Source organism: Castor canadensis, chromosome 5 (genome assembly GCF_047511655.1).
Source record: "Castor canadensis chromosome 5, mCasCan1.hap1v2, whole genome shotgun sequence".
Taxonomy (NCBI): domain Eukaryota; kingdom Metazoa; phylum Chordata; class Mammalia; order Rodentia; family Castoridae; genus Castor; species Castor canadensis.
The window spans coordinates 60,405,132-60,432,953 of NC_133390.1; the positions used below are offsets into that span (position 1 = coordinate 60,405,132).

The 27,822-nt window shown below is 36.0% G+C and overlaps 1 protein-coding gene across 2 annotated transcripts in view; it reads left to right on the forward strand.

Moving 5' to 3' along the window:
- Nucleotides 1-23,762, forward strand: part of Cd96 (CD96 molecule) — an 88,858-nt gene extending 65,096 nt beyond the window's left edge. Inside the window, exons 9-14 of one of the 2 annotated variants that reach the window (XM_020156240.2) lie at nucleotides 159-227; nucleotides 722-793; nucleotides 15,532-15,597; nucleotides 16,397-16,486; nucleotides 18,678-18,801; nucleotides 21,343-23,762. In XM_020156240.2, coding sequence (XP_020011829.2) covers nucleotides 159-227; nucleotides 722-793; nucleotides 15,532-15,597; nucleotides 16,397-16,486; nucleotides 18,678-18,801; nucleotides 21,343-21,451 — 530 coding nt within the window. In that variant the 3' untranslated portion in view covers nucleotides 21,452-23,762. The remainder of the gene's footprint in view (nucleotides 1-158; nucleotides 228-721; nucleotides 794-15,531; nucleotides 15,598-16,396; nucleotides 16,487-18,677; nucleotides 18,802-21,342) is intronic. The other variant, XM_074073070.1, reaches the window with a different exon arrangement.
- The last annotated feature ends 4,060 nt before the right edge of the window (nucleotides 23,763-27,822 follow it).

Below are 27,822 nucleotides of genomic sequence, written 5' to 3' on the forward strand. Positions count from 1 at the left end.
GCACAGACTCTTTGTATTCAGTTTATTTATTTATAAAATGAGGCTATTGGACAGTGTATCCACTAAGATTCTTTCCCTGATCTTGTTAAATCTAGTGGCATGGTTAACGTGTTGATGTAAATACCTATAGTAATTTTGGAATTTTGTTTTAAAAATAGGATATCCAGCTGTATCTTCAAACACCCTCACAGATGTGAGTGCATCAGCACCACACACTACCCCTCAAAGTGAGTATGGGAAGGCTTTCCTCCTCTGTTTCAGAGATAACACACACAAGTTTCACTACAGCTTTTATATTATTAAGGTCTGGACAATTTTTTTTCATTTGATGCTGATATTTTGTATTTGAGCTGCTCTGTGCTGATTATATATGGATGTGATAATCCCTATAATCTTAAAAATAAGGGTTAGGATATGTTATTAAATTGCACCATTCTTTTGTCAAAGGATTTTAAGGTAATAGTACAAGTAACCTTCTCAATACTCTCAGTGATCTAAGTTGTTGACAAGAACAGAAAAAGAAAGCATCAGTAATGAGTTGGCATCTAACATAAACTACAGAGCTTCTATTTAATAACATCTAGTGTTTCTACATAGAAAAACACATTTCCAATTTCTGCTTTTCTCAAAGTCATATAGATTGAAAATTCAGCACATCAAAGCAAAATTAAATTATAGCTTTATTAAAAAGTTGGGTTCTGAAAATAATTTTGTCTTTCAGCCAGCAATTCAAGGGTGACTACCCAAGGCTTCAAAGACTCCTGGACCTCCAGTGGAACAGAGGCCATAAAATGTTGAGTATAACTTTGGGTTCCATGGGGCTCTCCAGACCTTATTCATTCGTAGATAATACACTGAGCAACTACTATGTGCCTTGTCCATAATCATATTCAGAAATATCTATAAAGAACCTACCATGTTAAAAGTACAGCTATCAGTGCTGCAAATCCATCTGTGAACAAAGCAGATCTAAACTCCAAATTCTGTTGGTGGAGAGACAGACACATGGTGGTCAGTGACATGGGGAAGACAGAGCAGTGAAGGGACACAAGGAGAATCAAGGGAAAGGGTGGGCTGCCATTTTAAATAGACTAGTCTTAAAAAGTCTTATTGAAGAAGGTGACATCTGAGCAAAGATACACCAGTGAAGCTGCCAGAGAAGCTATGGGTACATGTGGGGAATGAGCATACTAGCCAGAATGCACACGTCCACAATAAAAATGTAAAGAGAGCTTCATTGTTGCTTTTTGCTTAGTCAACTAGCAGTAGGTATGCCAGTACTGCCCAAACAAGTATTGACAGAGTCTGAAGAGGAAATACACTGCTTCTCAGTGGTGTAAGACAAATATCTGTGTAGTGAAGAAGTGGCAAGGAAGGTAGCTAGAGCAAAGGAGAGAAAGGACACTGGATGTCTCAGGTACAAAACTCTGAATGTAACTACTGGGCCCTTTGCCACAAAGAGTAAATGTGTATGTTCTTTTGGGAAGCATTTAAGATGTACATCTAAAACCTTTAAAAGTTTTATACCCTCTGGCTCAGTAATTTCCCACTGGGAACTTATCTTTAGGAAATAAAGAGAGAAAAAGGAACATACAAATACTGCTCTTTGTGGCATTATTTATTAATTTTATCTTTTTGGTGACCTCAGGCTCAAAGATTTAGATTAATTATAATCTGTAATTCATAATATATTTTCATAATCAATGACCCTCTATAATTTAACATATTTCTTTTAATAAGTATGTTAATAATATAATAGAAATCTCTGAACTCAGTGCCCAAATACAAGAACTGAGAAGGCAGTATTCAGAAGAGAGAGCACTGAGTGAGATTAATGAATAAATGGAATTTTAATCTATGTCAAAGGTGGCTGGCATAGCAGAATACTGGGAAAAGAAGGTATTTTCAGCAAATGGACCCCTGTGATTACTTATAAGAAAAAGGCATTAAGATGAATCCTTACCATGTGTATTACACAAAAATAAACTGAATAGAGTTCAAGATCTTTAAGTCAAAAGAAAAACATTGAAACATGTAATAAAATAAAGGTGCATTTCTTCCTGGATCTGGAGTAGGGAAAGACTTAGTGAAGAGACATAAAAGAGCAACCATTTAATAAAAGAGATTGAGGGCTGGTGTAGTGGCTCAAGTGGCCTAGCAAGTGTGAGGCCCTGAGTTCAAATGCCAGTGCCACCAAAAAAAAAAAAAAAAAACAAGATTGAAAAATATGAGTAGAATTAAGAAACTTGTGTTCATGAAAAGATATCCTTTAAAAGTTTAAACTTTAAAAGCCGGACACTGTAACCCTAGCTACTCAGGAGACAGAGATCAGGAAGATCACTGTTCTAAGACAGCCCAGACAAAATAGTTTGTGAGACCCTATCTCGAAAAAAAAACCCATTACCAAAAAGGGAAGGTGGAGTGGCTCAAGGTGTAGGCCCTGAGTTTAAACCCCAGTTCCAAAAAAAAAAAATCAAAAAGTAAGCTCTAATCTGTGAGAAGATATTTGCCATATAAATAATTTTAAAAAGACCAAAAAATGTTTCAAAAGTGTGTAAAAATGATTACCAATCAATAATAAAAGAAAAAACACAATAAGAAATGAATAAAATGTGTATCACAAAACATGAAACACAGGTGGCCAGAAACATTTAAGGAGGTGCTCGACCCCCCTAGTAATCAAAAATGTAAATAAATTCTAGACCCAAAGGAACATTTTACACATAATCAATTGGCAAAAATTAAGGAGCCTAAAATTCCCAAGTGTTGTATTATCAATATAATATCTAATGTATTGCTTGTTGGAGTAGAAATTGGTACCATTATTTTCCATGCCTTCGGCATTGTGGTTTAAAGCTAAACACAGGTGTGCCCTATAATCCAACAATTGTATTCCTAGGTACATATCCCTTCCCCAATTAGTAGATGTGTACAAGAGCTATAAACACAATGTCAGGGGAAATGCTATTCATATAACAAAAGCTGTAAACAATCTAATTGCCACAGTTTGAAGAATAAACAAATTGTTGTTTACTCAAGTAAGAAATATTATAAAGAAACAAAAAAAGAGAATGACAGTTATATATAACAGCATGAATGAATCTTTAAGCATTACATTAAATCAAAAAAGTAAATAAGAGGCAATAACATATGTTTTGATTTTTTAATGAAAAATTTTTAAAAACTATAACCAAGCATGATATGACCTAGGCATAGTATGTGATTTTATAATACACAATGACATCCAGGACAGCATTTTTTCTTATTGGAGATATTAGGGATGGGACAGGAATGTGACATTTATAGTGTTATTTATAATAGCCCCGATCCATGTGGATGAATAGGAGTAAGGGAATGTTAAGGAAAAATATGACCAATAATAAGAGAATGTTGCTAGGATGAAATTATAACTCAGTGAAATAATTATGAAGCCAAAACAATAACCATAATGTACTAAGCTAGCCAACATATCTTATATTGACAGAGGAACAAACTAGAAGGTTATTCCAAATCAGATATAAACTAACAATTAAAACATCCTTAATAGATTTGTACTGATGCTGTATGGTGTTGACATAAAATTGAGTTGTTTGTGACAAACTATGCTGAAACTCCTTCCTTTACCTACCTACATGAGTTGTTTGTCATCCTTTATTTTTGAAACTATAGTACAGGCAAGTTCCATGAGCTCTTCAGTCCCTAAAAAAATGCCTGACATATGGTTAATGTCTAACACTAACTAAAAGATAGACAGACAGATAGATCGATAGATAGATAAATAGATAGATAGATAGATAGGTAGGTAGATAAATGAATTCATACTTACTGGTTATAGGATAGAATTTAAGTAGCAATGGAAATAAAAGTTTATTGAGAAATTTGTTGAAAAAACAGAATTCCACATTACATTTAAATTATCCCATATTTTAATTCTGAGCATAATACTTTTCAATTCATTGTCTTCCTTTGTTCACATTATGTATTTGAATTCTTATTGAAATTATACTAGTTCTTATAGGATGCACAAGAGGGACCGCAACCTTTTACCCCTGCTCACTGCAGAATGCTAGCATCTATAACGATGCCAGGCAGATAGTCAGTGCTCATCAGATATTTGGTGAATCATTGAAAGGATGATTACACATTGGCAAGAACAAAGGCGAGCGCACACAGATACATGAACACGGTGAAAAGAAATTGTCTGTTTTTTAAAGTTTGAACATTTGGTTTCCTTTATTTATATTATAATAATGTATGTGTTAGGGGAAGGAAGGAAGGAAGAAAGGGAAAGAGGGAAGGAGGGAGGGAGGGAGGGAGGAAGGAGGGAGGGAGGGAGGGAGGGAGGGAGAGAGGATTCTTGCTACTCTCTACAACAGTATGAAGCATTAAGGTCACCCAAGGTACTTTCTGTCCCAGAGACTAGCAAACTGAAAAAATGTTGCTTAAAACACTTGCTTTATAATTTATAAAGTATATTCTTAGCCTTTTTAATAAATTTCAGAATGAAATGAACTATTGTGATCCTTCACATTTTCTGTTCTTTCCCAATTGAAAACTTCATTTATCTTTGGACATCTCTATCATTCTTTACCATAAAAATGGACCTAGAAATGGTAAAATCTAGTAAGGGACTTTTAAAGCCTAACAAAAGATTTTTCCCTGGCAGTGAAGATCCACATTCTTAAGTATGCAAGAATAAGAAGAGCTTGTTAACTACTCATCATTTTTTATCCATAAGCTTATAGAAAAAAATTCCCTTCAGTGAGTTGCTCTATTTATAATCATCCACAAAACACATTAGGCTCCAAGAAGTTAAAATTGATTGCTTACTCCCAAACTGTTTTTGAAACATGCTTGCATTCGTTGAATTGAACTATAACGTGACATCCAATATTGTAGGATGCATTTGGCAGGATTCATGACAAGCATTGGTAATGGGATTTTTTTCCCTCCTAGAATGTTTATCTCAATAGATTTATGAAGTGTTCAGAGGCAGGAAAGGAATGATAACGGATGGATTTCTGGTGAAATAAACTCACTATCAGTAATTCAATGCTCTTTGCTACTTGTGAACTTGTTCTGTGGAATATTTGTCTCCTGCATGCATTTTGTGGAGCTCATACATATTTAAATGTCATCACACATATATATTTAAGTGTTCTGAGTACATTGCATTTATCTACTTTTATAAGAATATGTTTTAGTATATTCTTTTGTTGTCATTTTGTTTATCAACTTGAAGAGATCTAGGCTGCAATTCAAGAATACTGGAATCTATCCTAGTTTAGTTTCCAAGTTTCCTACACTCTGGAACAGAAATGCATATTTTACTTTAACTGCCTATGAAATGGGACTACACAGTTTGACCATCTTAATACCCAGAATGTATAAGGTTAATGACATCTTAGAACATATTTTCATCCTGACAGCTGGGTGATTGGCCATGCAGTAGAAAATTGAATCTTAATTACTTTTTTTCTTTCTGATTTCCCTTGCCATCCATCTGGTCCAGTGAAGCTTAAAGCCACATTGAAACCAGACAGTCTGTCTAAGTTATACAAGCAGAAAAGTGATGTGAGTCTCCATGGGCCCCCGTGCCTCCAACTCACTCTCTTACCAAAATCAGCAAACTCAAGTTCATCATCATCATACACACACACACACACACACACACACACACACAAAACCCTGGGCTTCAGAGTACGCCTCTCACTGGCTTCAGAAAAACAGAGTTTTTTCTGTTCTTTGACAAGGTATTCCTTACCCTACCATTTTTATGCAGCTTTATTAAATTTTACAAATGCATTTCTTACCCTGCCTCTGGTCCTGGTTGGAAGTTTTTAATGTTTTTGATAGCTAAGCCTAATTATTTCACAGCAATCCTTGCATTTTCCCTGGTCAGAGTGAGATTATAAGAGGCTGGAGTTTTGCACACCTGTAATCCCAGCACTGGGAAGGCTTAGTCAAGATGATTGAGGGTTAGAGGCAACCTTGGCTACATAGTAGTACCCTGTTTAAGAGAAAGGAAGACAGAGAAAGAGACTGGAATTGAGGAACAGGGAATCAATGGTCAGAATTTCACAATGCCAGAACCTACAGCATGCTGGGCCCCACTTTTATTTTTGTTTACATGATAATCCTTGTGGACCCTTTGTTCCCTGAGGGCTAGGATGCTGGTTCTCAAAACTGAGCATTTTTGCCCTCAATTTCTAAAATCTATGTCTTAACTCACATCTCATTCTATTTCCTTCATCTCTAAAGTACTATTCTCCTTCCTTTCTTTCACCTTCTTCCTCTACAGTCAGTCGCAAATTAAAGGCTTACTCCTCTCATTTAAATTCTGTCTTCTGTTACAATACCATTTTCTTAAAGATCTGTGGGGTTGTCCATGTCTAGGACACCAGTCCTACACTTCCAAAGCTTGTGAGTATCATCTCCTTGTCATGGTTGGAAAGAGTATGAGGGCCCATCCATGGGCTGGGTGGTCATGGCAGGGGTGAATACAGTTGTTACACTACCATGTGTGTTCTGGAAGTGCACGAATTTTCTTTGAAAAGAAAGGGCATAAGACCAAGATCATCAAAATTTCTGTATCCAGGCCTTGAATTGCTGGATATGGTTTGCCACCTCTGCTATTTTTCTGGACAAAAATCACAGACTTAAGGAAAAGAATGCCTTAAGGAAGATTGGACAACCAAAACACAACTCATCAAAAGTCTACTATATTTGTAAAAGTGACTCTAGAAGTCCCCAAAAGTTTGGTTCACAATAAGAACTCTACAAGAATAACAGAAATTATCTGAGGTTTTATCAAAAGAGTAATTGCCAAAACTCAGATAATAATGGACATTAATATGACATAGATTTCCTACAAATGTCTCCAGTGCGTCATAAGGTCCTTGACATAAATGAATGTCAAAAAAGTTATTACAACTAAAGGAAAAATACTATACTATTGAAGTTGATTCTACTCTTATCATAGGTAAGAAGTACTCTGCCTTGTTGAAAAAGTTTTCCCAAGAGCTAAATTTTAAAAAATAGTATAAGAGTCTAACATTGTGCTTCCAATATATGAGTTTATTTGAACAAAGTATATCTTGTGTTTAAATCGTTGAGTGATATTAGTGATGTACGAGATAAAGTTATTGATCAAGCTGGTATTTACCATCTAAATGTCAAAATGATGTTCATTTATTGATTTTGATGAAAACAAATGCTCAAAAGGCTTAAAGAAGGATTAATTCATGTATTTAACAAACATAATACAGCCTTGAAGACAATAGAAACATAATTCTCCTAAGGAGACTTTAGAATGGAGGATGGCGTAGCCAATGTTTAATACCTCATGAGAATTAGGTATCTAAATGATGAGAGAGGATGAGCTTACAAAAAGTATTGTTTTAATCAAAGATGAATCATTGGAGTTAGCCAACTCTAACTCACAGAGGATTCTATAAGCAAGCATTTTTTCAGGAAGACCTGTCTCCTGCAAAAGCTATTGATAAAAGAACTGTCCATCTCTTCTTCAGGCTAAAAGACTCTTAGTTATGATACATTTCTGATCTTGATGTTTCTCTTTCACAATACTTAAGTATGCTCAGACATGTTGAATCCATAATATGGAAATTTGTTTTTCTTCACCTATCTCACCACCACTAAATTTTAACAGACTTAAAACAACAGCTCTTAAATCCAAAAGTAGAAAATAACTCTCTACTTTTCCAAATTGTATTTTATACTCTCAGTTTATTATGAATTGTATTGAACAGTCTTTTTACACTTGGAAAACTTGTAGACATCTAAAAATAAATTTTATGAAATGATCAAATAAATTGCATAGATTTTGTTTTGTTTCTTGTGGTAGTGGGGATCAGACCAGGGGCCTGTACTTACCTAGCAATCTATACTCCCAGCCCTTTTGTTCTGAGGATAAAATCTCATTAACTTTGCTTGGGCTGGCCTCAAAGTTGTGATCCTCCTGTCTCCAACTCCTGATTAACTGGAATTATGGGTGTAGGCCACCACTCCCAGTTCGCATAATTTTAAATACTGATATTTTTGCCACTTGGTTGTATTGGGCTGATGACATTATCATCTCCTGAATTTGTGTTATGTTTAACTATTTTGTTTAGGGAAAATCAATATTAACCATTATTAACCATAAAAGACTGACTGTCTGTATTTAGTAAAAAGCCTATTTATTGGTGCTTACTTGCCAAATTATGACAGAATGTTTCATATTAATTCACTGAGAGCAAACACGAAGTGGAAAATCTTTTTGTTTATTTGTTTGTTTTTGTTTTTATTTTCATTTATTTATTTTTTTTCATTTATTCATATGTGCATACAACGCTTGGGTCATTTCTCCCCACCACATCCTCCCTCTCCCTCTCTACCCCCTTGCTTCCAGGCAGAAACTGTTCTCCCCTTATGTCTAATTTTGTGGAAGAGAAAGTATAAACAATAAGGACAAAGTGTTTTTGCTAGTTGAGATAAGGATAGCTATACAGGGAGATTCCTAGCATTGCTTCCATGTACAAATGTGTTAAATTTTAAATTGATTCTTCTTGAACTGACCTTTTCTCTAGTTCCTGATTCCCTTCTCCTATTGGCCTCTGTGACTTTAGTTTCTGCATTAGTTCCTTTGCATTGAGGATATCAAATATTATCATGTATTTTGGGTTTCTTACCTATCCTTATACTTCCCTTGTGTGCTCTCACCTTATCATGTGACCAAAGTCCAATCACCTTGCTGTATTTGCCCTTGATCTAAAGTCTACATATGAGGGAAAACATACAATTATTGATTTTCTCGGCCTGGCTAACCTTGCTCAGAATGATGTTCTCCAGTTCCATCCATTTACTTGCAAATGATAAGATTTCATTCTTCTTTATGGCTGAGTAAAATTCCATTGTGTATAAATACCACATTTTCTTAATCCATTCATCAGTAGTGGGGCATCTTGGCTGTTTCCATAACTTGGCTATTGTGAATAGTGCTGCAGTAAACATGGGTGTGCAAGTGCCTCTGGAGTAACCTGTGTCACATTCTTTTGGGTATATCCCCAGGAGTGGGATTGCTGGATCATATGGTAGATCTATGTTTAGATTTTTAAGAAGACTCCAAATTTTTTACCAGAGTGGTTGTACTAGATTGCATTCCCACCAGCACTGTAAATGGGTTCATTTTTCCCCACATCCTCACCAACACCTGTTGGTGGTGGTGTTTCTAATTGTGGCTATTCTAACAGGGGTGAGATGGAATCTTAGTGTGGTTTTGATTTGCATTTCCTTTATGACTAGAGATGGTGAGAATTTTTTCATGTGTTTTTTTGGCCATTTGAATTACTTCTTTTGAGAAAGTTCTGTTTAGTTCACTTGCCCATTTCTTTACTGGTTCATTAATTTTGGGGGAGTTTAGTTTTTTGAGTTCTCTATATCTTCTGGTTATCAGTCCTTTGTCTGATGTGTAGCTGGCAAATATTTTCTCCAATTCTGTGGGTGATCTCTTCAGTTTAGAGACCATTTCTTTTGTTGTGCAGAAGCTTTTTAGTTTTATGAAGTCCCATTTGTCTATACTTTCTCTTAGTTGCTGAGCCGCTGGGGTTCTATAGAGGAAGTCCTTGCCTATACCTATTACTTCCAAAGTGTTTCCTACTCTTTCCTGTACCAACTTTAGAGTTTGGGGTCTGATATTAAGGTCCTTGATCCATTTTGAGTTGATACTAGTACAGGGTGATAAATCTGGATCTAATCTCAGTTTTTTGCAGACAACTAGCCACTCTTCCCAACTACTTTTGTTGAAGAGGCTATCTTTTCTCCATCGTATATTTTTAGTGCCTTTGTCAAAAGTAAGGTGGGTATAGTTGTGTGGATTCATACCCAGATCCTCTATTCTGTTCCACTGGTCTTCATGTCTGTTTTTGTACCAGTACCATGTTGTTTTTATTGCTATTGCTTTGAAATATAGTTTGAAGTCAGGTATTGTGATACCTCCAGCATTGCTCTTTTTGCTGAGTATTGCCTTGGCTATTTGTGGTGTCTTGTGTTTCCAAATGAATTTTAAGGTAGATTTTTCAGTCTCTTTGATGAATGTCATTGGGATTTTGATATGAATTGCATTAAACATGTAGATTGCTTTCAGTAGTATAGCCATTTTTACTATGTTGATTCTACCAATCCATGAGCATGGAAGATCTCTCCACCTTCTGTAGTCTTCCTAAATCTCTTTCTTCAGGGGTTTGTAGTTCTCCTTGTAGAGGTCATTCACATCCTTTGTTAAGTTTATTCCTAGGTATTTGATTTTTTTTGAGGCTATTGTAAATGGAATTGTTCTCATATATTCTGTCTCAGTTTGTTCATTATTAGTGTATAGAAAAGCTAATGATTTTTGTATGTTGATTTTATATCCTGCCACCTTGCTATAGCTGTTGATGGTGTCTAGGAGTTTTTGGGTAGAGTTTTTTTTTTTTTTTTTTTTTTTGGTCTTTAAGGTATAGAATCATATCACCTGCAAATAAGGATATTTTGACAGTTTCTTTACCTATTTGTATTCCTTTTATTTCTTCTTTTTGCCTAATTGCTCTGACTAGGAATTCCAGCACTATGTTGAACAGGAGTGGAGGTAGTAGGCATCCTTGTCTTGTTCCTATTTTTAGGGGAAATGGTTTCAGTTTTTCACCATTAAGTATGATGTTGGCTGTAAGTTTGTCATATATAGCTTTTATAATGTTGAGGTACTTTCCTTTTATTCCTAGTTTTCTTAGAGCTTTTATCATAAAATGGTGTTGGATCTTGTCGAAGGATTTTTCTGCATCTATTGAGATGATCAAGTGGTTTTTGTCTTTGCTTCTATTAATGTGCTGTATTACATTTGTAGATCTGAGGATGTTGAACCACCCCTGCATTCCTGGGATGAAACCAACTTGGTCGTGGTAAATGATCTTTCTGATGTGTTGTTGAATTCAGTTTGCCATTATTTTATTGAGTATTTTTGCATTGATGTTCATTAAGGAGATTGGCCTATAATTCTCCTTTTCGGAAGTGTCTTTGCCTGGTTTGGGGATGAGTGTAATACTGGCTTCATAAAATGAATTAGGCAGTTTTCCTTCCCTTTCTATTTTGTGGAACAGTTTAAGGAGAGTTAGTATTAGTTCTTCTTTAAATGTCTGTTCAAACTGAGCAGAGAATCCATCAGGTCCTGGACTTTTCTTTTTGGGAGATTCTTTATTGCTGCTTCAATTTCATTTTGTGTTATAGATCTATTCAGGTGATTAATGTCCTCTTGGTTCAATTTTGAATGATCATAAATATCTAGAAATCTGTCCATTTCTTCAAGATTTTCAAATTTATTAGAATATAGGTTCTCAAAGTAGTCTCTGATGATTTTGTGGATTTCCATGGTGTTAGTTTTTATATCCCCTTTTGCATTTCTGATTTTATCGATTTGGGTTTTTTTCTCTCCTCATTTTAGTCAGGTTTGCCAGGGATCTGTTGATCTTGTTTATTTTTTCAAAGAACCAACTTTTTGTTTCATTAATTCTTTGTATAGTTTTTTTCATTTCTATTTCATTGATTTCAGCTCTTATTTTTATTATTTCTCTCCTTCTGTTTGTTTTAAGATTTGCTTGTTCTTGTTTTTCTAGGAGTTTGAGATGTATCATTAGGTCATTGATTAGAGATCTTTCTGTCCTTTTAATATATGTGCTCATGGCTATAAACTTTCCTCTCAGGATTGCCTTTGCTGTGTCCTATAGGTTCTGGTAGGCCATGTTTTCATTTTCATTAACTTCCAGGAACCTTTTAATTTCTTCTTTTATTTCATCAATGACCCATTGATCATTGAGCAATGTGTTCTTCAGTTTCCAACTGTTTGCATGTTTTTTGCTATTATTTTTGTTGTTAAGTTCTAGTTTTAATGCATTATGATCTGATAGAATGTATGGTATTATTTCTATTTTCTTATATTTGCTGAGGCTTGCTTTGTGCCCTAGGATATAATCAATTTTGGAGAAGGTTCCATGGGCTGCTGAGAAGAATGTATATTGTGTAGAAGTTGGATGAAATGTTCTGTAGACCTCAGTTAGGTCCATTTGATCTATGATATGATTTAGATCGAGGATTTCTTTATTGATTTTTTGTTTGGATGAGCTATCTATTGGTGATGGGGGATATTAAAGTCTCCCACTAACACTGTATTGGAGTTTATATATGTTTTTAGGTCCTTCAGAGTATGTTTGATGAAATTGGGTGCACTGACATTGGGTGCATATAAGTTGATAATTGTTATTTCCTTTTGGTGTATTTCCCCTTTTATTAGTATGGCATGACCTTCTTTATCTCATTTGATCAATGTAGGTTTGAAGTCTGCTTTGTCCAGATAAGTATTGTTACTCCTGCCTGTTTTGGGGGACCATTGGCTTGGTAAATCTTCTTCCAGCCTTTCATCCTAAACCTATGCTTGTTTCTGTGGATGAGATGGGTCTCCTGTAAGCAACAAATTGTTGGATCTTCCTTTTTAATCCAGTTTGTCTTTTGATGGGGGGAATTAAGTCCATTAACATTCAATGTTAGTATTGATAGGTATGTGGTGATTTCTGTCATTTAGTTGTGTCAGTTGTTTAAGGGATTGATTGTGTGCAACTAAATCGATATTACTCTCTACTTTCTTGCCTTGTTTCTCCTGTAGTTTGGTACTGCCTGCCTTTTCATGGTTTTGTTTGCTTTCACTTTCTGTGTGCAGAATTTCTTCAAGACTCTTTTGTAGTGGTGGCTTGGTTGTCATATATTGTTTTAGTTTCTGCTCATCACAGAAGACTTTTATTGCTCCCTCTATTTTGAATGATAGTTTTGCTGGGTAGAGTATCCTAGGGTTGAAGTTATTTTCATTCAGTGCCCAGAGGACCTCACTCCATGCTCTTCTTGCTTTTAAGGTTTTCATTGAGAAATCTGCTGTGATTTTGATGGTTTTACCTTTGTATGTTGTTTGTTTTTTCTCTCTTATAGCCTTCAATATTCTTTCTCTAGTCTCTGTGCTTGTTGTTTTAATAATAATATGGCATGGGGTAGTTCTATTTTGGTCGAGTCTGTTTGGTGTCCTAGAGGCTTCCTGTACCTGAATGGGCATAGTTTTCTCTAGATTTGGGAAATTTTCTGTTATTATCTTGTTGAATATATTACTAATTCCTTTTGCTTGCACCTCTTCTTCTTCAATGCCCATGATTCTCAGGTTTGGTCTTTTGATAGTCAGTGAATTCTTGCATATTCTTTTCACAGGTCTTGAGTTGTCTGCCTAGCAGTTCTTCAGTTTTTCTTTTAATTTCCATTTCATCTTCAAGTTCTGAGGTTCTGTCTTCTGCTTGTTCTAGTCTGCTGGATTGGCCTTCCATTGTGTTTTGTATTTCTGTTTCATTCTTTTTTCTGAGGTTTTCCATATTATAGGTTACTTCCTCTTTCATATTGTCAATTTTCATCTTGAGTTCATTTTTCTCTCTATTTATGGTGTTCTTTGTTTCACTTTGATGTTTATTCAGGGCTCCTATGGTTTCTTTTATTTGTTCTTGTACTTTCTCATATTCTTTATTTTTGTGTCTTGGAATTTCTTGAGTGTCTCCTGTATATTTTGGTTGACCATATCCAGTATCATCTCTATGAAATTCTCATTGATTACTTGCAGGATTTCTTCTTTCAGACTGTTGTTGTGGGCTTCATTGTGTTCCTTGGTATAGTTTGTCTTTGTTTTGTTGGAGTCTGAATCTGAGTATCCATTTTCTTCATTTCCCTCTGGTTCCTGTACTAATTTGTTATTGGGAGGAAAATGGTTTCCATCCTTTTTCCCATCATTCCAAAATGGAAAATCTTTTTGGTTTTAAATGCCTATGTGCCTTAAATTGATGCTCAACATTTTAACCATAGCATAAATTAATTTGTCGCATTCTTTCTTCTAAACATATCTTGAAGAGATGCTAAGTAAAGACATCAAGTTGCAGAAGTAAGAAGTTAAAGAAGCACACTATTAAGGAAAAGATTATTTGGTTATCCAGAACAAACTGCCTTCTTTATTATTTTACCTAAATCTAGACCAGCTTTCAATTGCTTTTTAATTAGCTGTTGCTCTTTGTCAATCAGATTCCTGGCTAATGTCTTAAGCATTAAACATGAGCTTTAAAAAATGCTCAGTTTCATCATCTATAGATCTTGATGCTCTGTATAGAACAAAAAATTAGTCAAGTAGGATCACAGAATTATATTGAAAGTAGGAACATCTTCTTAACTAACTCAGTCTCAGATAGCTGTATATGACAGGTTGTCCTGTGATTAGTCTCTAGAAATCACTGACTTGCACTCTTCAGAAGGTCCTGATCACATACCTCTATCAGCAGCTGCTGCTGCTGTCACATCTAGGGGAGACTGCAAGAAAGCAGGGGGCAGAGTGCTTTTTAATGTTTATCTAATTTTGACTTTCTTCATTTATTTTTGTCTTGGCACACAAGAAGGTCTTTAATTAGGAGCATTATATATGTTAATGTTTTAAATAAATGAGCATAGAACATTTCTGTTTCTACTGATTGAAACCATATCCTACTGTAGTTATTTTATTTCACATTACATTGGGAGTCTGTTATCAAAACCAGATGTATGCCAAGAAGTGAATCTTTCTTTCAAGAGATGGAACAATTAGATGAGTTGATAGGTCCATTTCAGAAGCTATATGTAATACCTGAGTTTTCTGCCATCCACAAGTTTGTCTCCCTTTGTCTTAAAGGGATAACCCAGCAGCTAAGAAGGCCTGTAGTCATAGAAGTCTGGTAATTGCTGAGTCAGTTCACTTTTGAAAGTCAAGCAAGAATGTCACCTGACCCACAATACAAAATATTTTCTTCCTTCATGCATCTTCTATCAAGGCCTTCAAAGTCCTACTTGCATCTTTTCTTGACTTAAGGCCACCATAACACATCAAGGCTTTCATTTTCTCCTATTCCTATGATTCATCTTTGGCTGGAGGAATTTCTCTTAGTGTTTGTCTTCCATTCCTTCTTCCTGTTTCTAAGTGACTACTTTAGTCCATTTGTGTAGCTATAACAGAATAAGATTAAGTATTTTATAAAGAAAATAAATTTATTTTCTCATTGTTCTGAGACTGGGAAATTTAAGATCAAGGTCTTCTTGCTACATCTTCATATGGCAGAAGGGGGAAGGGTAAGGTGGAACACTGTGTGAAACCTTTTATAAAAGAGCTTTAATCTCTAGTTACCTCTTACAGGCCCCTTCTCTTAATTCTATCATACTAAAAACACATGAATTTTGGAAAGACAGCTTTAAACCAGATAAGTGATTATGATAAAAAATTTCCCAATTAGAGACATCTGAAACACCATCATTCTGTCATGTCTAACTTTATTTTGAGACTAATGTATATTTCAGTGCAGTTCAGTGATATTTCTCTAAGTATCATTTGTGTACTTTTTCATAATTATTAGATTCAGTTAATGATCAAGAACAGAAAATATATCTAATATCTTCTTCCTTTAGCAGTTTCACAGGTACCCAGTGAAACTCATACTTCCAGTACCACAGATGCAATCTCAACATTTCATGGTGAGTACATAGGGAAGGTTGAAGGACATAGAAGGTAGTGATCTTCTTTATTTGCCCACAGGTAGAAAAATAAGAACTGATATAAAGCCAATTTTAGAAAGGTATTTCAAAGTTCATAATGAAAATGACAATGAATGAAACCAAAATTAGTCCCAGGCACTAAAAGAAGATAGAGACAAAGCTTTATACTTTTTCTCTATTCTATTTCAAAATGACATCTACACAATTGCATTTTTCATCAGTTATGTCCATGAAAAATGCATTTCAATTTTTAACTTTCCATTGGAAATAGAATGATTAGTCAACATGGATTTGCCTTCTTCTAATGTTGCAAAGGAATCTTTAGTGACCTTCTCAAATGCATTGGAGTAGAGAGAATATCAGTATTTTGATCAACTGAATCTTTGTTATTCTGCAAGGACACAGACAGGGCTTTATCTTTCCATTACCTCATTTATGGAATTTTGCCACACATGACACCACTTAAAATTTTTCTTGGAGATTCTTTAGCAGATATTGTTTTGCTACTTGGAAGTGTGTAGCATCTCCTTTTTTTTAACCAATAGGAAATTTCACTCATTTGATAGCTATTATATCCCAGTCTTGCTGCACATTTGTCCTTAGTAAAAGAATTATATTGAAGATAAGAACATCTTCTTGATCTAGTCAGACTCAGCAGAACTATGTTAAGGTCATTCATATTGAGATGTTTCCAGTAGTACATGAAACTCAATTATATCATTTGATCATATTGAAATGACTATTAGAATAAATTCAGACATTCCCTTTATATCTCTAGATGATGTCTTCACTAGCACAACCAGAGAATTTTCAGAAGTCCCCACAACTGCCAATGGAGCTACTAAAAACAATCACAACCACATCACCAGTGAGTCACTTGTCTTTGGGGGAGGATTTTATATTTTGTTCATTCATCAAGTGTTTATTGAGTACCTTACCAGGTATGCACCATTATTGGGTGTACAGTGATGACCTTGACCTCCTGAAGACTATAATCTATTAGAGATGACATAAATAAGTAAATAATCATATAATTAAATTTCTATCACTATGATAAGGTATTGTCAGAATCTAACAGAAAGACCTGATTTAGAAAATGCTCTTAATATATATTTAAATTAAAATATGAAAAATTAGTAAGATTTAGCCAGGTGAGGGTTGGCAGTGTGGCTCACGTGAAAGAGCCTAACAAGTATGAGGCTCTGAGTGCAAACCCCAATACCACCACACAAAAAATAATTATAATTAGCCTGGTGAAAAATAGCAAGATACATTTCAGGCCTCTCAAAACACAACTTGAGGCAAGAAAAAGATTGTTGGAACAAAGAAGTTGTCCTGTGATTTGACTAATAAGATGTTGTCAGTGCCAAATGTAGCCCTTTATTTTATATCAGAGAGCAAGAGATTAAATAAAGTTAGAACCCTTTCAATAATAGTTATGGTTCTCAGTTCATAGGCATAATCAACTCATTCACTTCAGTCACTTGACTGGTGAAATCTCCACCTGGAGAGTCACATCTTTTCATATGAAAGGTCCTATAGTCTTCAGATCATTGGGGCATCATCATATAGACATTATTGCAATGGAGCTGCAAACTAAGGTCTTACTAGTATCTTTAAGATATTCACTATCATTAAAGAACTGCTGAATTTAGAAACAGACTAGATTGGAGGTCTGCTTCTCCACCGAGACATTCTTAAGGCAATACTCTTAATTTATTGGCATTGAAGTAAAACCTATTTAAAACCTTTTCGTCTTTCATTTCTCCAAAATTTTGTATGTAAAGTGTTATAGTTTGCTGTAATACCAATGTACAGCAGAGTAAAGTTTGACCTGATTCAACAGAACTTCATTCAGTCCTGAATTGGCCATCCCCTTTGTAAATCATGCTACTCTAGAGGTTTGCTCTGTGAATTCCCGAGTTACTATATAGACAACATACAACATGGCAACATATTGTAGGACTCCATGAACTTCCCAAGTACCCTCAGTAACTCCTTCTACAAGCTGGAGTAAGGTGAACATCAGGAAGACCTCAACTCCCAAATGTATGTTGCATGAAAAGGACAAATATTCAGCACTGACGGTCAGTGATAACATGATAGTATCATATGGCTGCAGTACGAACTACATAAACATACAAAAGATTTCATGACTAATAATTTTTTACAGTGCTGGGAATTGAATCCAGGGTCTTGCACATACTAGATAAGTGTTCCACTACTGAGTTATATCCCAGCCCCTCATAACAAATATTCTAATCAGTTCTTTGTCTTATTTTTGAGGCTTTGCTGTACTAAAGATCAGTAATAAAAACTGGGCAATAAAAGAAATTAAAAGTTTGTCTCTACTTACAGTTTACCATCTAGTTGAAATAATGGTAAAAATCAATGTAAATAACTGTTGCCAAAATGATCTATGTAATCTAATTATTTAAAGATATATCTATGATGTATAAGAAATCTCATTGGATGTTGTTAGAAATAACAAAAGCTTGAAATAACTCAACCATATTGCATTAAGGGACTGATTACATAATCCACATTAGATCCATTAGATAATTAAGCAGTCATTTAATAGAATGAAAATAGTCCCTATGCACTGCTACAGAGAGGATTCCAAGAATGTTTTTTAAGGAAAGGGGCCAGGGAAAGAATAGTGTGTAAGTATGTCCTCATTTGTTAAAAAAAAAGGGTGAATATTCATCATATGAATATATATATGCTAATATAGTCATAGAAAATTGCTGCTATGATACTTAATTATCAAGTCATTGTCTCTTAAGTAACTTTTTACATAAGAAGACACAGGCATGCCCTCAAAGTATCATCATAGTCAATGAACACTCCCATACCCTTGGAGAAAACATGTTTCAAGTTGGAAAAACAGTTTTCATTTTGTTTATTTTGCACTATTGGGGATCAAACCCAGGGCCTCATAGATGCTAAGCAAGCACTCTACCACTGAGCTATATGCCAGCCCTAGAGAGTTTAATTGATCCTTTATTTCCAGATGGCAAATTTGGCACTAAAGTTCGTTTCTCTTTATGCTCTTTCAGGTACTGTGGTAAATAAGCCCAAAGACGGGATGTCCTGGCCAGTGATTATAGCAGTTTTGCTGTTTTTCTGCTTGGTATTGTTTGGACTTGGAGTAAGAAAATGGTGCCAGTACCAAAAAGAAATGTAAGTAGAATGCTAAGATATGTATGAATGGATACTTTTTCCTTATAAAATATTTCCATAGTGCAAAACAATATTACAATATGGCATTTTCTCATATTTTAAGGAGCAAACAAGGCTCACAGCCTAGAGGCCGTATACCTTTCCCAGCTTCATATGGTCGGGACTGAGCATACAACTCCTGACTGTGTAGCCCTCTCTGCATTAGCCTGCTCAGATTATAGCACTCATCAAATGGAGCAAGTCAATGGGCATAAAATGAGAAGTGAGCCTCACCTCACCTCAAAACTAAAACTGATTTTTCTTCTAATCTTTATTATTTTTTTTTTCATTTTCATGCATCTTTGAGCCACCTGGGCTCAGCTGGGCCCAGATGCTCAAGTGTGAAATTGAGTGAGAAAGGTAATTTTAAGAGGTTTCCAGCTGCTTTTCATCAGAGTGGACTTTCACTGTCCTTTTCCTTTTTTCCCAAGGGGAAAAGAAAGTTGCTTGGGTTTCCTCCTTTTTTGTCTTGTTGAAATGTTTTCCAAAGCTCTTCTCCATGCAGCAGTATGAAGTAGCATGTAAAGTTAAGAGTCTCTTTTCTGACACAGGTACTTTCAATGAGTCTGAGTTAGGCCATGATTACAGAAAACTCCATAGCACACACAACTCATCTGTCATGCTTACTATGCCATCTGATATAACAATCACCATTGCACAACATACTCTTCTACCTGTTGCAGAATATCCTTGAACACTCTATAACCATGTGCAGGTAGTGTTTCATGGTGAATTAAACACTAAACCAGTGGTTAGAAATTCTGGGGTTTTACCCAAGAGCTACAGCTTGGCCACTATTTGACCTTATGGTATTCATAATTTCTCTGAAAAAAAAAAAAGTAAAAATGTCTTAGAATTTTATCTACCTTTTGATATATTTTAAACCTCCTGTAAAATATCCAAAAGCCAGGTAGTAAGGATTTAGAGAACTTTATACTAATGAACACATTGGAGTTGGAAAATCTGAACTGATTTTTTTTAATCATTATTTATTCAAATGCTTGTGTTATATAGAAAAAAAGAAAGGTCCCCCACCTCAACTCATGCTACAGATTGCCAGATCATGCAGGTTATTTGGGTCATAGATATAAAGATACTCACAGATATATTTCCATCAAGATAACTAGAACATTTGTGAGTGTAATCCCCACACAAACCTGGATGTTTGATTCATTTCAGAGATGAACTGTGCCTACATGAAATAGTGCTTTGTTCAAAGACATGTGTAAAACTGTTCACTGATTCAGACGAAAGGGATTTAGGGACTGTCTAGCCAATGAACTCAAGGGTTCAGGTTAGGAGAAACTTTACTTCGCACCCTACCTTAACCTCACAGTAGCCATGAGTACGTGAGTAAAGACTGGGGTTAGAGGTGACACACCCAGTGCAAGGTGAGAAACTTCAGTCTTAAGTCCCTGAATTTTAAGTTTTTTTTTTTTTTTCCTGAGGAATGTTCTAATCCATGTAAGAGAAAAATTCCCTCCATACAGAGGCAGTGGCCATGGGTTAGAAGACTTCAATTATTGATCTGGTTTTCTTAAGTAAGCAAATAAAACCTCAGTTTTTACCTGTTGAATGGTGACAATAATACTTAATTCCTAAGTACAAAATAAATAATTCTAACATAAAAATGCTTTGAAAACTATAAAATACCACATAAATATTAATTAGTGTTGAAATCATGATACCCAAATGTCTAATAAAACTAATAAGCACAAAGTTTAAACTAACAAAAATTAGTTTTTAAATTTTTTATTAGGATATATTCATTGTACAGGGGGGATTCATTGTGACAATTCCAAATAGGCTTATATTGTATATTGGCTAGATTGCCCCCGCCATCTCTCCCTCTCAATCCCCTCTCTGTCTTAATTCAAGAGGTGTCTTTGTTTTATTCCATATAAGTATATGAAGTCCATCCACCATATACCCTCACCTTAATTTCCTTTATTCATCCGCCCCCTCCCAGAAGTACCCCCCCACACACACACTGTACCAATTTTACAGTCCTCTACTTCAATATTAATATTTAAGTTGATGTTCTAAGGGGTTTCTCAATGTGTCCCTGCTGTGAGTCTACTTTACTTTGGTCCATTCATCCCTTTCCATTGCTCTCCCTTACCCTTTTACCTCCCACCCCCCATTTTTCAATAGCTTTCATTGCATAACATATCCTTATATCCTATACCTAAATAGATGTTATACTTTATGATATTGTTGATTATCATTCTCTTTTCTTTTCCTTCCTTCTCCAAGTTCCATAGAGTAGTTTCACTACTACAAACATGTTCTACACATGAGTTTGTATATGATCATGTTTGTTTTTGTGTATATGTTTATCTTTTTTTTCTGTCTTCAACATATGAACCAAAACATGCATAAACCAGCAAAAATTCTGGGAGAACTGAAGGATGTACCTTTCTCACAAATATGTCTCCTACCTTAAAAAAAAAAGAGGCATCTCACATTCTTAACATTGAAAGAGCAATGTTTTATTCCTAGCATGGAAAGACCCCCACCTTTCAAGCCACCACCACCTCCCATCAAGTACATGTGCATTCAAGAGCCCATTGGAAGTGATCTACCTTGTCATGAGATGGAGACGCTCTAGTCCTTTGAGACTTTTCCACACAGCAGAGCTCTGCTAAAATCCTATTGAGAAGGTAGACGTTATATTTTATTAATATAATAGCCCTCCAGCCAAGCCTCTGCTGCAGCTGAAATGAATGTCAGAAGTGAAAAACCTGTTTTGTCAGCAACTTGCCCTCTTCCATCTGCATGTGTCTGAGATCTAAGCAAGACTGAGAGGATATAGCAGTGCACACACCCAACGTACATTGTAGGGGTTTTCTTGCTTATGTTAGAGGTGCATGTTAGGCTGCTGTCACTTAAAAATAACTGCATTGTTTTCATTTTAATTTACTGAGTGAGGAAACAACTGTGATTTCAATACATGCCCATACCAAATCTTCTTTTTTTTTGGATATTTTCCAACATCTTCAATTAATTGCCAAAGATATGATGCTCTCTGCCTTTTCTCACATTCCCCAAGAAAATTATAAGAAGAAAACATGAAAATTCTAGCAAGAGTTCCAAATATTAGGGAAGGACAGCTAGTCTTCATATAGAAATTCTGTTGTTTATTTGTACTGAGGGAAAATAGAATACCCTGCATAAGAACTACATTTCCAATCCTGCTTCACCCTTCCTCATATCATGTTCAGCCCAGACTCCTGCCACATGGATCAGTATGAGGACTGATCAGAGATAACTAGCCAACAACCAAGTAGTTTACCAGATACAAGTTTTCACTGGCCCCTACAACTGTGAGTTGGGAGTGATTTTATCCTCAGCTTCGCCTCTGTGTGTGGTGTGTACATTTGTGTACCATCAAATGGCTACCCTACTATTATGTAAGTAGCCAGGCAGTCTAACTCCAGTCTAACTCATCTAATCCCCATTATTCTCATTTTCATGTGGGGACTTTCCTGTTCATCCAACCTGCCTGTTTTGATCTGTCTTGAAACAGACACAAGAGTCATATTAGCACTGAGGAATTAAGACTGCTCCTAACAATCTTTTACAAAACAGTTCAAGCAGAACAGGTGATAAAGAAATAATCTAGTTAGCCAGACATGTTCTGGATTTGGCAACAGTTTGTTAGAGAATAAATTACTGCTCTTCCTTATCCGCTCAAACCCTCCCACACTCCTTGCCCCAGGAGAAAAGAACAGATGTTGTTGACAAGACATAATGGTAGGCAAATTCTGTGTGGACCTTAAGTCCCCAAAGGAATCTTTTTGTTCACTGACAGTGTCCTTATCCCTGACTGCATATAAAAATAATTTACAAAAAAAAAAAAATAATTTACAGTTTTTTTTAATGCCATGGTTGTCCCTCTCCTGACCAATTAAATCAATGTCTCTGAGGGGTGAGGCATAGACAGCACCTCTCTTGGATGATTCGTGTCATTCGCCAAAGTGGAAAATTACTGACCCAGTGTAAGTCCACTCACTAATCAGAAACTTAATCAGGTACTTAGTTTTTGTGGTGGCCAGCTCTAAGATGACCTCCAGTGATTCTTGCTTCCTGCTACTCATACCCTATTCAATCTCCTCCAACAGCAAGTGCAGCTGACTTGTATAAACCAGGGTCAGGATTAAGGTGAGGCAAGTGAACAAGTAGAAGTGAAGGAGCTAGTCACACTCAGGGTCATCCACTTTCACAATCTTGAGAATAATTGGCCTATCCGTGGTATAACCAATAAGATGCTGAAGAAATGGCCAGAGTGTGGCTTCCAAGACTTGATAATAAAATATATTGTAATTCCCACCATCATCTCTCTTTAATCACTGGCTCTAGAGAAAGCCCTTTTCCTTGTCATAATGAAAGCAGCTCTATTGAAGTCCTCCTGTCAAGGAATTGGAGCCTCTCACAGCAATCATAAACCTGCCAGCCCTGTAAGGGAGCCATCTTGGAACCAAATCCTCCAGTCAGGTCTTCAGAAAACTACAACCTTGGTTTTAATCTTTTGGCTATGACCTCACAAGAGTCAGAACAAATCACCCAGCAGAGCTTTCTGTAAACTTGTGATTCATGGACACTAAAGGGTGTAGGAGGTGAATATGATGGAAATATTATGTACTCACGTATGAAAATGCAAAAATGAGACCTGTTGAAACTATTCTTGGAATGGGGGGAGGAGGATAAAGGAGAATTATGGAGGGGGTGAATTCAACTATGATATACTATAAGAACTTTTGTAAATGTCACAATGTACCCCCAGTATAATAATAATATGATAATTAAAATGTACATAAAAGAGAATAAATGCTTACTGTTTAATGCCACCAAGTTTGAGTATAATTTGTTGCATAGCAATAGATAAACAATGCAACTCAATAAATGGAAAAATAAACTGATGTTTGCCTGCTTTCCTTATCTTTAATTCATTAATTCTTAAGTAATAAAGCTTGTTTCACATATATAACTGTTGCTTCATTTTCATAGTTATTTTTATTTACTACAACTTAATCATAAGTTATTTTCATAAAAGCTATTATAGACTTATTTTATTGTTTCATTGGAGACCTGAATACAAGTTGAGGTATCAGGGTAAAAAGTAGTAGGGTTGACTAGCACTCACCATGTACTAGTTATGTGAGAAGTTTTGTTTCTTGAGATAAACGTCCAATGATGCAAAAAAAAAAACAAAAGTAGTAGGGTCGGAGATATATGAATTGTTTCAGCAAAGGGAAAGACAGTCTTACGTTTAACATAAGTTCATATAATTTTTAAATCACATAACAGGTATCTCTCACAGAGTCTGTCTTCTTTCCTTTTTTATTTATATACATTTCTTGAGCTAGGATCTGACTATGTAACCCAGACTGGCCTCAAATTCACTGTCTCTTCCTGCCTCAATCTGCTATGTGCTGGGATCACAGTCATGTGCCACTGTGCTTAGCTTATATTAGCTCTTATTTGAAGGGCTTTATTTGGTCTTATTCAGTCTTGTAAGTTCTGGTCAGCATTTACAATTTTTTCTGCCACTTGAATGGAGTGAGCAGTTGCTTACTTGTGGAGGGAGGCTCAATAAGTGTTTCTTATAATCCTGTAAAATAGAGGGACTCCCCAAGCCTTTCAGGTAGTGCTGTGAACTTGAAATCCCCCCACTGAGCAAAATGGTGGTATCACCTACACCTTAAATTGTTTGCAAGAAAATTCATACAGCTTTTCTCAAAACAGCAGCTCCTCTGTCTAGAAATGGATTCAGAAGCCACATGTAAGCATTATATCACTCATTTCCAAAGCACTCTTATTAGATAACATTGCTGCTTATAAATGGCAATTTTCTCACCTCTTATACCATGAGCACACCTTGACATTGAACTTGGCCATGTAACTTGTTTTGAGCAATAGAATATGGTGGACATAACTAACCCAAGGCTGGAAAAAATGATTGTAGGAGAGGCCTATTCGTGTTCTCTGCCATTACCATGTGAAGTTTTCAGTCTAACCCACTAGTACCAAGAAGATGAGAGACTCATGGAGTAGAACAAAACCACTCAACCCAAGCCCAGTCTAGATCAGCCAGCCCCTGACATATTACTGGCTTAACAGGTGCATAAATTCAATATCATACACCACAGAAATTTTGTGATTGTTACACAGCATTATTGTAGCAATAGTTAAGGAATAAAGTGTCTACTTCAATCAAAAAGAGCCTTTTCTTTGATTTAGCATGAGTTTTGCTTAAACTGAAGAAGATGTGGCTGGCTTCATCAATTAACTTTGCATTATAGCTCTTTAAAATCACAGAAAATTTGGCCAGGATTAGTAACAGAGGTCATTTTGCAAATAAGGAGTTAAGGCTCTATGAAATTGACTTACCTAAGGTCATACAACTGGAAGCAATAGAATCAAAATGGTGACCTAGCTTTGGTTCCTATCTTGGGTGTGATCGGTCTTTGACTGCTTTGACGCCTCTTGCCTCTTTCTACTATAGACAAGAACAATCTTGTGTGCATTTAAGTACACATTTATTTTTTTAAAATTCCTAGGTAATATATTCCAAAATTGTGACAGAAAACAGAGAAAAGCAGAAATAATCTCTGAAGGTGGATGGCCTACAAAGTACATAAAAATGACTAGAAAATGAAAAGAGATATGATAATGATTAAAATCAGAATCTGTAAAGAAATTTTAGAGAAACTTTCCAAGGCCTGAGATAATGTAACAATGCTTCTCAGAGGCACTGAGCACAGCAAGAGATTCTTTACCCAAGGTGCTGAAGACAGCCCTAGGCCCTCTGACTTAGGAAAATGGCTTTGGCTTGAACCTGAAGCTGAATGTGCAAAAATACAGAAATTGTTCTCTGAGAGAGAACTGAAATGCACCGTGTTACTGAGTTTCCCACAATAGCAATCCTGACTATGCCCATCAGCTAAATGATGAGAGTCCAGCAAAGACAGTTGCAATGATGAGCGGAAGTCACCATCACCTGGGAGACGAAGACACACCAGAAATGGGCTGTTGTTGAAGCTAGAAATGCAGAGCAGTTTATTTCCCAGCTCCTGCAAAGGGGCTTTTTTTCTTGGATTTTGTGATTATGAACAAAGCTCTGTGCTGCATCTAGGAAGGCCTGAGCAGAGTGAGCAGGAAAATGTAACCTTAGGCAAGGTCAGGGCCAGAAAAAACTTTGGAATTATTCTTAAACCCAATCTGGTGCAATTGTATAAAATTAATTGGGTGGAAATTAACACTGAAAAACAACAGAACCTAAATTTCTCTTCACAACCAGCATCTTTTCAATCTCTTTGCCATTTCTCACTCAGATTTGCTCAAAGCCTCTGTGAGATTGTAATTATAGGCAGGAAAGTAACGAGGAAGAGTAACAAACCCAATATCATTACCTGAAGAAGAGAACATGGATGGTTCAGCAACCAGATGACCTTGGTAAATGCCAGAAACCTCGGCACATTCGGGTTGAATTTTGTTAGAAAATTCCTACTTACTGTCCAAAGAAGACATACCACCAAATAAAACTGACCATGGTATCATGCAGTTTAGCTATTACCAGAAAAATAATCAAATGTACTGGGAAGGCAGGTGAAGAGAATTGGGACAACAGCTATGTGAATTCTGAAGAATTTGATAGTAGACCTCACAACCTCAGGACATTGTACAGGAGTTAACCTCTCTATTTTGTGCTTTCTTTCTCCAAAACATAAACATTTGTCCAGGATGTATGGGAGGATGAACAGGGATTTGAGAATTCTGTCTATAGCAGAACCATTTTTGCATCACTAGTTTGGGATAAGCAAGATTCTGCTCTTACAAGTAATTCAGTTGCGGTGGGTTTTTCTTTACATAAAGCTATTGCACTGATTCAAAGGCCACTTTTATTTTCTTCCTCTTTTTTTTTTAATGATCCTGGAGGTTGAACTCAGGGCCTTGCCTCTTGCTAGGCAAGTGCTTTCCTGTAAGAGCCATGCCTCCAACCCTTTATGCTTTAGTTATTTTTCAGATAAAGTCTCCTGCTTCCCTACTTCCCTAGCCCCAGAGCAGTCTTGGACCACAATCCTCCTAGCTCCACTCCTCCTAGCTCTACCTCCTGCATTGTTGGGATTGCACCACCACTCCCGGCTTGGCTTTTTTTTTTTTCTTTTTTTTGGAAGGGGGGTTGTTGTTTTCTGTTTTGTTTTTCAGTACTTGAGTTTGAACTCAGGGCTTAAATGCTCTACCACTTGAGCCATACCTCCAACCCTCTGGCTTGTTTTTAAGAGAAGGTCTGGGTTGACCTCAAACCTCAATCCCCCCATAACCACCTACAACACAACTAGGATTACAGCTGTGTACCACCATGCCCAGTCTTTAAAATGACATTCTAAATGTCAATGGGGCTGGAGGCCTAGCTAAAGCAGTAATATACCTGCCTAACAAGTGGGTAGCCCAAGTTTAAAACTCAGTACCACCAAAAAGAAAAAAGAGAACAGAAAATCATGATGATAGAAAATGTCTTAGTGTAATTCACTATACAAGTAGGGGAAAAGACAGAAGTCAAAGATCAACCTCCATAGATGCTTACAAAATTCAACACCTACTCCTAATAAAAAGTTTCCAGAAAATGGAATCTTTCCAGGCTGTGAGTGTGGCTCAAGGGGTAGAACACCTGCCTAGCAAGATGAGGTCCTGAGTTCAAACCTCCTACTGTCAGAAAAGGAGAAAAAAGGAGGGGCATATTTCCTTAACTATGTGTGTATATATGCATAATAAGTATGCACATCACTATATCTATCTCATATAGTTGTATTTATAGATACAAACATATGTAAGCTATCATACTGTATATCAGTTCTATTGTTATGAGTATATACCTCTATAGCTATATGTGTATTCCTTATACACACAATATAGTATAACCTCTCGTGATCTGCTCGAGCTTGTCCTAGAAACCTAACTAGGAGCAATGGGAGATAA